At 39.5% G+C, this 12,583-nt stretch overlaps 3 protein-coding genes across 4 annotated transcripts; 2 read left to right on the top strand and 1 right to left on the bottom strand.

The window, feature by feature from the left end:
• Nucleotides 1-187: 187 nt before the first annotated feature.
• LOC137707466 (large ribosomal subunit protein uL22y) lies at nucleotides 188-2,450 on the bottom strand. The gene is made up of 7 exons (XM_068446342.2): nucleotides 2,278-2,450; nucleotides 2,151-2,187; nucleotides 2,000-2,040; nucleotides 1,570-1,800; nucleotides 1,369-1,471; nucleotides 1,175-1,242; nucleotides 188-499 (listed from the first exon to the last, which is right to left on the bottom strand). Exons 1-7 carry the CDS (start codon nucleotides 2,278-2,280, stop codon nucleotides 431-433), a joined length of 552 nt encoding a protein of 183 aa, XP_068302443.1. The 5' UTR covers nucleotides 2,281-2,450; the 3' UTR covers nucleotides 188-430.
• On the top strand, nucleotides 2,394-5,390 carry LOC137707448 (SWI/SNF complex component SNF12 homolog). Of its 2 annotated transcripts, none has more exons than XM_088688866.1 (3): nucleotides 2,394-2,626; nucleotides 3,130-4,700; nucleotides 5,005-5,390. In XM_088688866.1, exons 2-3 carry the CDS (start codon nucleotides 3,142-3,144, stop codon nucleotides 5,078-5,080), a joined length of 1,635 nt encoding a protein of 544 aa, XP_088544992.1. In that variant the 5' UTR covers nucleotides 2,394-2,626; nucleotides 3,130-3,141; the 3' UTR covers nucleotides 5,081-5,390. The 2 variants fall into 2 exon arrangements, with proteins under 2 accessions (XP_088544992.1, XP_068302421.2); XM_068446320.2 differs by having other exon boundaries at nucleotides 2,850-4,700.
• Nucleotides 5,391-6,434: 1,044 nt separating this feature from the next.
• LOC137749198 (ATPase family AAA domain-containing protein FIGL1) lies at nucleotides 6,435-10,763 on the top strand. The gene is made up of 13 exons (XM_068489312.2): nucleotides 6,435-6,837; nucleotides 7,181-7,322; nucleotides 7,419-7,805; nucleotides 8,003-8,247; nucleotides 8,324-8,451; nucleotides 8,548-8,666; nucleotides 8,780-8,872; nucleotides 9,108-9,209; nucleotides 9,403-9,505; nucleotides 9,660-9,743; nucleotides 9,825-9,920; nucleotides 10,007-10,134; nucleotides 10,420-10,763. Exons 1-13 carry the CDS (start codon nucleotides 6,542-6,544, stop codon nucleotides 10,519-10,521), a joined length of 2,025 nt encoding a protein of 674 aa, XP_068345413.2. The 5' UTR covers nucleotides 6,435-6,541; the 3' UTR covers nucleotides 10,522-10,763.
• Nucleotides 10,764-12,583: the final 1,820 nt, after the last annotated feature.

Below are 12,583 nucleotides of genomic sequence, written 5' to 3'. Positions count from 1 at the left end.
AGCTTTTAAAAGGATGATAGATAGACGTGACAAAACACGAAAGCAAACTCTAGAAACCTTCACCTTAGCATTAGCGTAGAGGCAACGGAGAGGCTTTAGAGATAAAGTGAGTTTAAAAATCACAAGATAGAGTGACAGAGAACTAACGTCATCGAGCTTAACTTGCGTAAAACATAAAACCAAACTATTAGCTTCAAAATATGGAATCACCACAAATTTCCACTTGAAATTAGTTATGCTTGAAAGCAAAAAGGCTTACAGTCTCGTCCAGACACTGAAAAGCACAACTGCTGAACAAAAATTCGGTGATAGATTTCTCAACTACAAATAAAAGATATCTGAAAACAGAGATATTCTGGGAAAGATATAGAGTGGATGATCTACGACACAAATGACGACCATAAACTCTTTAAACTACAGATAACAGATCTCAAGAGGAAGCACCGCTCTGCAGTGCTTGACCTTTCCTCGACTTCCTGGGAGCCAACTGAGTATCAGGCTGCAAAAAAGGCGCAATGAGCAGAAAATTCATATTTGACAAACAATTCAGTAGCATCATCCAACAACTATGATGGGAAAGTCGATTGACACTCAATTCCTAGGAAACGATACCAAATTGTGATTCTTTTCAATCTGAATAAGACTTCAGTCAATCAGCTCAAAGTTTGCAGCATCAGCTGCATGCCTTGTTAGTTATTACCAGCACAGATGCATGTCCCAAAAAAATTTTTGGGGTCCTGTTCATTTGTCTATCGTTGACTAACAGAAGGCTTTATTGTTGATGCATAACGGTAAAGACTCAGTCAGCTTTGATATATTTGAAATGTGGAAAGGTTTCAACCAATGACCTACTGTTTCCTTTCAGAGTTAGGGTGTCCATATCTTGTGCCACCAATATATGAGTTCAAATTCAGTATACTAAGAAGCATGACAAGATTTCATTCACAAACGCATTATTGCAGCACGTCAAAATGATAAGATGATAGAAAAAAACCTCAGCTTAAATACTTTTCGAAAAAATTCACCTTCAAGAAACTGACTGCGCAACGCACATATCTAGATGATGCCACACAATGCATATGTTCGATTTATAGGCTGGACTGCACTAATCTCAAATTCTGTTTTCCTTTTAAAATTGACACTTAAGTAATTGGAGAATGAAGCTTTAGATTACCTCTTTCTTTACTGCCTCTTCTTTCTCTGACAAAATCAACTCGATATGGCAGGGAGATGACATATAAGCTGTAAAAAGATATTATTAAAACAATGACCAAATAAAATTTAAGTTCAACCACACAAAAAATGTAATCCCTTCCCACCATCAAAATGGAATAAAAAAAGAGTAGAGAGATAGAAAAGCAAACTCACGATTTATTCTCCCATGAGCACGATATGTGCGGCGTCTCTGTTTCTGAGCCTGGTTGACCTGGATGTGAGAGACGTACAGCGAATCCACATCAAGCCCCTTCACCTACATAACACAAAAACACCTCAGTTTGAATTCAAAGCTAAAATATAAAACATCGAGCAAAGAGGCAAATGCGAGGCCAACAAAGGAGAAGCATTTACCTCAGCATTGCTCTCAGCATTCTTGAGCAAATCAAGAATGAAATTAGCAGACTTAACGGGCCAACGCCCCTGACCATTGGACTGACGGTTCTTCGCCTGCGCAGTTCGGCCAACACCGCGGCAAAAGCGGCGGAAGGGAATGGCTTGCTTGTGGGCTAAAACATCTTCCAAGTACCTTTTGGCCTTTGCCAAATGCATCTTCCTGATGGCATGGGCAGTCTCTCTCGTGTTCTAAAACATATTAACAAATCCAAATTACAGCAATCGAATCGAACCCGTCTACGCATAACACAAGCAAATTTCGCCGCTACTCGTAAGCGAAAATTAATCTCAAATACCAACAAAAAATCCCAGATAAACAGATTTTTTAACCATAAATTCTAAAAACACAGCAAATTTGGAAACCAAAATAAAAAATAAAAAAAAGTACCTTGAAATGAACTCTTAGACCCTCACCCTGGGCCTTGCAGGCTGAGGTAAAATGCATCAAATAATTATTAATAAACCAAAAATTAATACGAATGCGAATAAATTCGGATTTAGAACATACAATTGAGTAAATTAAAAAAAATATTGCTTACACTTGGTAGGATTATTGGGCTCCCTCGAGTACTTCACCTACATAATACAAGTTTGAAAATTTATCAAAATTAATTAATAAAGTCGCAATTTTTACAACAAAAACGAGTATTTTAGAGAGAGATCTACCATTGCAGTTGATCGGCGGCGGAAGGAGGAGTGTGGGCGGTCAGATGTGAATTGGAGCGAAGAGGGAAGAATTCTTAGGGTTTAACAATATAAAGCGCGGACTTGTTAAAACGCCTGGGCTGGGCTTTTGGGGATGTTGGGCTAGGCCCATTTATGTCTATTCGCTCGCCGTCTTTTCAACTTGAGAAGAAAGAGTAGGAGAAGGAAAAAGAGAACGAAATCAAAAGAGCACAGCGTCAATGTTGCTGCAGCTCGCACTCGTCTGGTGTCATCGTTGTCGGGTGGAGGAAAGCAAACCAGCTTTTGCTTTACTCTAAAAGCTCCGGACTGCTTCTGCTTCTGCTTCTATGTAAGTGCTTCTCAATCTCTTCGTTCCCTTAGGTCTCTCTTGATCTCCTTATGAATTTCTCAGTATTCTCGACTGCCAATTCTCGTTCAGAATTTCAAAATCGCTGTAGTTTTGATTTGTTTGTGTCAAAGTCTGTATCTTTTGATTGGTATTTTGCTCCTTTGGTTATGAATTTCGTTACTGTATGCCAACATTTGGGTCTCATTGCCGTTTCTTGAATTAGGGTTTTGTTAAACCAAAAGTTTGCCTCCTGCGAAATTTGTGCATTTCATGGATTTGGGTCATCTTCCTTTTGGTGTGTTGCTCGGAAATGGTTCTTAGAGGTTTGAAATTGAGCGGGTTTCGGTTTCGGTTTCGCGCATGTTCTTTTGCTGGGTTTTAAGATCTTGTGGAAATGGCTTATGGATGTATGGTAATTTTTGTGGGTTTTTGATGTTGGGGCGGATTTTTGAGGTTATGCGTGTGGAGAAGTAATATTTTGCTGGTTTTGGATATTTATCTAGTTAGAGTCAGCTATGTCTATGAACAATAATAATCCACCTAAGAGTCTCGGAGCCTCTTCATCGCCCTTTGGCAATATCGGTATGGGAGGTCAATCTATGTCTGCAAACCCCGCATTTCAACAATCACAAGCCCAAACGCAGATTGGGGCTGGTTACCAAGGTCAGTTTCAGTTCTCCCAAGCACAGGCTATTGCCCAGGCTCAATCAAAAGCCCATGCACATGCCCAAGCTCAAGTGGCTAACGCCCAATTCCAAGCTCAGTTGCAAGCTCAGGCGATGGCCCTTAACCAGAACCAAGCAGTGGGCATTGCAAATTTGGGGTCGTCTTCACCCTCCTTTTCCACACCTGGGAATGGCAGTGCCAAGCGCTACCCCCAAAAACCACCAGTACGCCCTTCTGGTGTTTCTCCCACACACATGATGTCACCTATGAGAACCATGGAACTCAACCCTGCTGCTCGTAAAAAGAAGCAGAAGCTTCCCGATAAACTGCTACAAGACAAAATAGCCACCATTCTGCCTGAATCTGCTCTCTACACCCAGCTTCTCGAGTTTGAGGCTCGTGTTGATGCTGCCCTTGCAAGAAAGAAAGTCGACATCCAAGAGGCCCTTAAAAGCCCGCCTTGCATTCAGAAAACGATGCGGATTTATGTTTTTAACACTTTTGCTAACCAGGTTCGCTCGATTCCACAGAAGCCAAATGCTGATCCCCCTACTTGGACACTTAAAATAGTTGGGAGGATCTTGGAAGATGGGGTTGATCCTGACCAGCCTGGAATGGTCCAGAAATCAAATCCCTTTTATCCAAAGTTCTCATCTTTCTTCAAGAGAGTAACAATTTCTTTGGATCAGAGACTATATCCTGAGAATCATATGATTTTGTGGGAAAATGCTAGATCGCCTGCAATTCATGAGGGCTTCGAGGTGAAGAGAAAAGGTGACAAAGAATTTACTGTGAACATACGGTTGGAAATGAATTATGCGCCTGAGAAGTATAAGCTTTCTCAACCGTTGATGGAAGTTCTTGGTATTGAGGTTGAAACCCGACCTAGGATTATAGCTTCAATCTGGCACTATGTGAAGGCTAGGAAATTGCAGAACCAGCATGACCCTTCTTTCTTTAACTGTGATCCACCACTTCATAAAGTATTTGGGGAAGAAAGGATGAAATTCACCATGGTATCGCAGAAGATATCTCAGCATTTGTTCCCCCCACAACCTATACATTTGGAGCATAAGATAAAGCTTTCAGGAAATAGTCCAGCTGGAACTGCATGTTATGATGTGTTGGTTGACGTTCCTTTTCCAATTCAAAGGGAACTGTCTGCTCTTTTGGCCAACTCCGAGAAGAACAAAGAGATTGATACCTGTGATGAAGCAATATGTGCAGCTATAAGAAAAATCCATGAGCATCGTCGCAGGCGAGCTTTTTTCCTTGGGTTTAGTCAATCTCCTGTAGAATTTATCAATGCACTGATTGAATCTCAAAACAAAGATTTAAAGCTTGTAGCTGGAGTAGCAAGCCGTAGTGCTGAAAAAGAGAGGCGATCAGATTTCTTCCACCAACCATGGTAAACACATCACTTTTTAGCTTAATTGATTTTTCCACTTTTACCTGCATTTCAAGGCTTTACCATCGCTACTTTTATGAAAGTGTGCCGATCATGATTTACTTGATGGCAGCCAAATTATTTGTTTACTTTCATATCCCCTTCTCTTGCTGGTTATGTTTCAATTGCTGTGCTTGATTGTTCCCGATGGAATTCCATTTATTTTGTTGGATGATGCATTAGTTGATTCGCTTTGACATTCAGTTACATATATGGTTTAGGGCGACGACCTACTTATTAAATCTTGTGTTGGTGATTGTAACAGGGTCGAAGATGCTGTTATCCGGTATCTGAATCGTAAGCCAGGTGCAGGAGGTGATGCTGCTCCTGGAGGCATATGATGTGAGGGGACTGTTGAGCTCTTGCCGGGGGTGTGTGCCACTGCCAGCCCCCTTTGTATTCTTATTTGTTAAGCAAATGTAGGAGGATATAGGATTGCCATTTCTAGTGTAGGACGAGGAGGGAGGACAGACGCTACGCTGCTCGCAGATTGTTGAACCATGGCAGAAAATAGAGCTTGTTCTGTTTGTTGTAACCATTAAATTTTGCCATGTACTTGCTGTGCAGTTGAACTGCTGATTTAGGGTTAATGTACAAACATGTTGACACAGTTTTATTTATCATCTATGCTCTCAATTTGTAACGTACAAATGATGTTTTGTCCTTTGGAATCCTCCCCCTCTTCTTTTTCTTGAGACTATATGTTCTTGCAAGCTTTCGTTTATTGGATATTTCTTTTGGAAAATTCTTTCTCAAGCATGCATAAGTCTGTGTGATCATTTCAATCCGCTCGCTCAGACACACCTAGATGACCGCCATGCCTATCACCACCACCACCACCAACTCAGCCCCAATCCTTGGCTTCCACATCAAACCTGTCTCGACAGCCGGCCGGTGAAAAATAATAGCTTCTACATGTTAAAAATACGTATTTTGGCTTCCACGTCAAGCCTGTCTCGATGGCGGCCGGTGAAAAATAATAGCTTCTACATGTTAAAAATAGGTCTAGAATATGTTAATTTTATGTGCATTATTGAAAATATATTTGAAAATAACGTGTATTAAACGTGAAAAGTACTTTCATACATGTATAATACGTGTATTGTATTTAGAGTTTCGAAAAATATGTAAATTAACGAATCATGAAAACATGTAAAGATAGTGAAAATTTATATACAACATGTATTATACTTGCAAGTTACAAAAGTTCAGAGCGGTAATTTGCGAGGAAATTAGCCAAGTATAAAAGTTGATGGCCTATTGACTAAAATGAAAGCTTATGAAGAAAATTAACAATGCTTACAAGTTTGGAAAAAAATCAATAAATACCTCATATGTAAAACACAAATTATCCATAAATTTACTGATCATGCTTACAAGTTACAAGAAATACATCATTCATAAACTCTAACCCGATTGGCAAACGTGTTTCACACGCGACGACGTAGTCGGGGAAAATTTGCGAGGAAAAGGATCCTCGCCAGATCATTTTCTTTAGGATCTGGAAATCCCATGATCATAACCGTTCATCGTATATCGTGCGATCATAAATTATTTTAGATTTTAAATTTTAAATTAAATTTAAATAATATCTAATGAAACGCACAATATACGATAAACCGTAACAATCACGGCCAATATCCTTTTCCAATTTGCGAATACAGAGAATAAAAAGTCAATTGACAAAATAAGTAAGGGCATCTTTGACCTTTCAGGCTCGTTCGATTCCTGCTCTAAATTGTCACTCAGTCACAGTCACAGTCACAGACTGACAGTTGACCAAAGTAAGAGGAAAAGGAAAAATGGCGGGAAAGGAGGAAGCGAAGGGGTGGCAAGGAGCGACCGGCGGCGAACAGGTCTGCTGGAGAAAGCAAGTGGACGATAACCTAAACAGGCTCCATTCTCTTTCCTTCGGAGCCGAGCTCGCCCTCGAGAGGCACGACTTCTCCTCCGCTCAGATCCTCGGCCTTCGTCTCCTCGGCTTCCTCGACTCCCAATCTCACTCTCCGCTCGACCACGCCTTCATCCGCCCCATCCGCCGCGAAACCGTCGCCAAACTCCACGCTGCCCGCCGCGCCCTCATTCCTCTTTCCGATCGGTGCACCTCTCTTTCTCTGTCTGAGCTTGATTTTCATTTGAACCGAAGCTTCGAGCACACTAGAACTTCGCATTTCTTGTGTGCGTTTTAATTTACCTGTTATTGTATTGTTCATTGGTTGAGACGGTGTGAAATTGCTAGAGGTTAAACATTATGTGAATTTCTTGAAGATTTTTGGAGAAGTTAAATTTTGAATTGTGACTCAAATGATCGTGTAATTTTTGCTAAATGCCAATTAGGTTTTGAATTGATCAATCCTACATTGGAATTTGATCAGAAGTAGATTAGTAACTGTAATTTTTCTACACAAGTAGATTCAGATTTTTTACCGTATGCTGTACAGCAAAGTCTTTGAGCAAGCAAAGAAGGCGCCCGGCCATGTTTTCAGCACAAATGGCGATATTGACATTGAGAAGATTAAGCAGTCAAAGTACTTTCAGGCTCTTCTTCAGCAGTCTAATAACGGAAGGCCTGCAAATGATATGGTATCGTTTGCCTTTGATCTCACTTGTTGAAAACATTCCTTAACTTTGTGATTTATTACAATTGGGCTTGGTAACCAACAGTTCTGTCTGCCCTAGGGAGATCGATTGGAGAGGCAGGACAAGTTGACTAGCAAGTTATCGAAACCTATGGCACAAACAAAGTTGACATCGTTGTACAAACACAACTCGATAGTGGAAAGTAATGGCAATTCCAAGGATTCTTGGGCCTGTAGAAGTAACAGTTCCGAGGACTGCATTGTTGTAGAAAAGCTTCACACTTACGAAAACCATAATGGCAATCTTAGCGCCTCATCTTTTCAAAATGTTGAAGAGGAAGGAACTTATGGGAATACCTTTAGGGCTAAACGTGCACACAAGGAATTTGCTAGCCCCATCATTGATACAGCAAAGTCACCATCAGCCAACGAAGATGCTAAAGCTGATGGTTCTGGAAATAGCTTTGTTACTGCTAAAGCCAAATTGGTATCTATCTTATTTCTGACAACCCTTCCTCTTATTACTGTTGTTTACAATAAGGTTTTGTAACCTTTAGTAAATCATTTTGTAGTTAACCTGATCTTACTGGAGGTCCTATTGCCGTTCTTTGAAGATTTTCCTCCTTTTGTTTACACATTTTGGACATGTGGAAATTTTGATGGGTTTGTTTCTTTGTTGGCTAGGAAATGGATGTGAGGCAAAGAAGAGGATTAGCGCCAGCGGGATCACCAAATTCTTGTATCTCCCCTCAAAGCGATAACAATGCTGCTAATAGGGGTTATGGTATGAGATCATATGGCTATTTACGTCGCGGTGCCCGTGGTAATTTTGTTCCCCCTATTAAATCTAATGAGGGAAATGTTGGGAATGTGACTTCACGAGTCGCTGGAAAGTCAGATGATGCATTAGGTGACTCAACTAAGAGATGGTGGGTGGTTCAACTTTGATATTGATTGTGTGAAATATGTATGCGTATCCCAATGTCTTTAATGTTTTCATTTAAGTTTGGAATTGCTCTGTGGTCCTGATGGAGAGCTCCCAGAAAAATTAAGGAACTTGGAACCTCGTCTTCTTGAACATGTTAGTAATGAGATTATGGACAAGGATCCGAATGTTCGATGGAATGATATTGGTAATGTGTGATGCTTTAAACTTTCTCTACATTTACAATTTTTCACACACGTATCTGATTCTGTTCTGATTTTCTCTGTTGTATGGCAATGTTTAGCTGGTTTGGAGCATGCTAAGAAATGTGTAACCGAGATGGTCATATGGCCTCTACTACGTCCTGACATTTTTAAAGGTTGCCGTTCCCCTGGGAAAGGCCTTCTTCTCTTTGGTCCACCAGTAAGTGTTGAATGGTTTTTTTTTTTTTTTTGGTGGGGGGGGTGGGGAAGGGGGGTGGTGGGGTTTGTTGGGGGTCTGATCAATGAGCTATCTTAACCCTTGACCTGGTTTAGGGAACTGGAAAAACAATGATCGGGAAAGCCATAGCTGGAGAAGCAAAAGCAACCTTTTTCTACATATCTGCCAGTTCATTAACAAGCAAATGGGTATGCGGTATTTGTATTTGCTTTTTGTTCTGTGATGGTTCACTGGCATATGTTTTCTGATTTCTTTTTTCTTCTTTCTTCTTTCTTTTCTAAGATGTCTAACTAATTTTTGGAAACTTTTTGGATATATGACAAAAGATAATTATAATCTTTATACTAGGTAATGTTGATTTTACCCATGATTATAGATGCTTGAAATGCTGTTATATTTGAACTATTTAACTGTTGACTGCAGATTGGCGAGGGCGAAAAGCTAGTGCGAGCACTGTTTGGAGTTGCAAGTTGTCGTCAGCCTGCTGTAATTTTTGTTGATGAAATTGATTCACTTCTCTCACAGGTAAGGTTTGCTCTAGCTCTTAACTAAACTTCGAATGAAATAAGCTGTTTTTATGCATGCAATACACTTCTCTCAGGGTGTTGCACTTTGTTTCACTGAATGACCATTTCTATCTCTTATCATATCAATCAAGTTGCCTTCTTTTTGGATGTATTTAGCTGATACTAATTCTACTAATTCTGTATGACTGCAGCGTAAGTCAGAAGGTGAGCATGAATCAAGTAGACGACTCAAAACACAGTTCCTTATTGAGATGGAAGGCTTTGACAGTGGCAGTGAGCAAATTCTTCTTATAGGTGATCGTTGAACCCCCAATCCCTCGTCTCAATCATCTCTAGCTAGAATGCTGTTGAAGAATTTTATCATGTCGAATTTAGAGTTCATTCTTAGTTTCACAAGTTAAATGGGGAAAATTCACTGCATTTTCACAAAATGGATACAATCTTCTAGGAGCAACGAATCGACCCCAAGAACTTGATGAAGCAGCGAGGAGGCGACTTACCAAGAGGCTTTACATTCCCCTGCCTTCATCAGGTACCAAGTTACAACTTGCAACATGTTTAATTTAACTAAAAATGCTCAATTAACGGCTACCCAACTATTACTGTATTGAAGAAGCAAGATCTTGGATCATACGGAATCTCTTAGAAAAAGATGGGCTGTTCAAACTTTCAAGGGAGGACATTGATAGCATATGCAATTTGACCGAAGGTAACCAATGCATACATTTGAGACCCAAATCCATCGTCTTCTCTATCGTACTTCCACTGTCTGTAGCTTCTCGTTTTCTTTCGCAGGGTACTCAGGATCAGACATGAAAAACTTGGTGAAGGATGCCTCAATGGGTCCACTAAGAGAAGCTCTGAAACAAGGCATCGAAATAACAAAGCTGAAAAAAGAGGATATGCGTCCGGTAACTGTTCAGGTTAGAATTTCAAACTCCTCGCAGATCAGTATATTTGTTGTTTACCTTTACATTTTTCACCTGCATAGTAGTTTAAAACATGAGGGCGAGCCTTGGCCAATGGAAATGTTGCTCTTTTGTGACCAAAAGGTCATGGGTTCAAGTCGTGAAAACAGCCTCTTTGCAAAGTAAGGGTAGGGCTGCGCACGATAGACGTTCCCCCAGACCCTTGCAAAAAGAGAGCCTTGTTGGCTTGGGGTCGCCAATTTAGTAGTTAAAAACATGTTTTTGTTTTGTTTGATGCAGGACTTTGAGAGTGCATTGCAAGAAGTGAGGCCTTCTGTTTCGGTGAACGAGCTTGGCACGTATGAGGAATGGAACAAACAATTTGGAAGCTTGTCACTGTAAGAATCTGTCAGTATATTTTCTGAAACAAATTCTAAATAGGTTAAGTAGAAATATGTTGCTACCAACTGAATGAGATTCTCACTTTCCTTAAAAAATAAGAAGTATAAAAATAGAAAGATGAGTATACTATTATATCGATGAAACGAGCACGGTGCTTGGTGCTTGCTGATTGTTTTTATGCTAACTGCTTGATTGACTATTGTTTAAAGAGGAACACGTTTGTTCTCTTCCTTTGTGCAAAAGATCTTGACCTGTGAATTTCTATCCTAATTTTTTTTTTTAATTCAATTTTTTTTTAACAAACGATAACAGTAGTGGTTTAAATTGTTAAACGTTAGAAGAGAGGGACATCGGTGGGGATCAAACTCGCACCAAGTACATAGCTAGGCATTATTGATTTCTATTACTGCAGTAAAGCGTCATCTATTTTTTAAATCTTTCCTCAAAGATCATATCTACCAATAATCATCCACTTTGAACCGTATGACCCTTGGCTTATAGGTTTAGGGTTTCTTTATAAAATCATATCCGCCTATTTTCTTCACTCCAAATGGATGTCTTAGTGGTTTTCGATTTGTCTACTTTTTTGCAACGATAATTTATGAACGATGTTCTAAAAGATAAACAATTCAAATTGTTAAAATACATTACGGAAAGATTCCATATAAATGCGTGTCAAAAATTTTGTAAAAAAAATGGTGTCACATATCCAACCCATGTTATATATTTTAAACTCTTATTGTCTATTTGAGTGGCACATGATTTTTGCACTTAGTAGTTTCCAAAGCTTATTCGCGTTGTCGTTTTTGTTCTTGTGGATTTTTATTGCATTTTTGTTTCTATAGTTTCGTTCCTCAGTTAACTCAGTTGATGTTTTCATCCACATTTGTGAGCATATCTAAAAGAGTAAATTGTAGCAATAGTTCCTCAATTTGAATCAAATTGGAGCAATGATCCCTTAACTAAAAATCTATTATTATTGGTCCATCAACTCATCAAAATATGTAGCTATGGTTATTTTCGTCAACTTCGTTATAATTTTGTCAAAATGAGTTATGTTGGAATGACCATTGCTATAAATGGGTTAAAGTTGATGGATCATTTCTCCAGTTGGATTAAAGTTGAAGGACCAATGGTATTGATTTTTTGTTGAGGATATTGAATTTTTAATTGAGGGACCATAGTTGCACGTTTTGATGAGTTGAGAAATCAATGTTAATGGATTTTTAGTCGATGAACAATTACTCCAATTGAGTTGAAGTTGAGACCATTACTACAATTTATTCTCTAAAATTCAACTTGGAAGGAATTTTGTGTACTAAAACAATGAATTGGTGGCAAAAATGCAAGAGAACAAATTGAGTGCTACTAGATCCATCCTATTATCTTATTTGCCCACCCACCTTATAATTGGACATATTATAAAAAGTTAAAATGTTATTTCTTCACCCACTGTTATTCCTAATATCCTCTAATTTATGTCAAAACTCATTCTATTTTAATTTATCAAAATGTCATCACCCTAACTGCACCACCCCCTCAAAACGTCACCCACCCTCATCAGCAACCAAAACCTTTAACACCTACTTGGTGGCATCTCCTTTGGGAAGAGAGAAAAACGGAAGGAGGAAGTAGAGAGAGAAACGGGAAGGGACGAAGAGAGAAATGACAACGGAGGAAGAGAGAGAAGCACGGGAGAGAGAAAGGACGAAGACCCCCTTTCTTTGTCAGCGATGGTTGATTTGCAATTTTGATGGAAGATAGGTGGACAGCAGTGGGGTGGGGGCTGGGTTATGGAGTGGTGGTGGGTGATCAGGAGTTTTCTCAGTTTAAGAGAGAGATAGAGAGACAGTTGTGGGGAGAGAGAGAAACGGAGTGGGGACAGGGGATAGAACAATGGGATGGATTTATCACCGCTCAACGAATTATATTAACGAAAGTGAAAATGGGTAAATCTATCGGGACAATAGGTGAAATTATGTCCAACGTCTGATGATCGTGATTTACAAACCAAAACGAGACACATGCAGTAGAGTTTTATATTTATTTATGGAACGTGCAG

This window comes from Pyrus communis, chromosome 17, assembly GCF_041283825.1.
Source record: "Pyrus communis isolate YQ-2024b chromosome 17, ASM4128382v1, whole genome shotgun sequence".
NCBI lineage: Eukaryota > Viridiplantae > Streptophyta > Magnoliopsida > Rosales > Rosaceae > Pyrus > Pyrus communis.
Note: the sequence above shows the minus strand (reverse complement) of the source record. Positions and strands in the feature narration are given on the sequence as shown.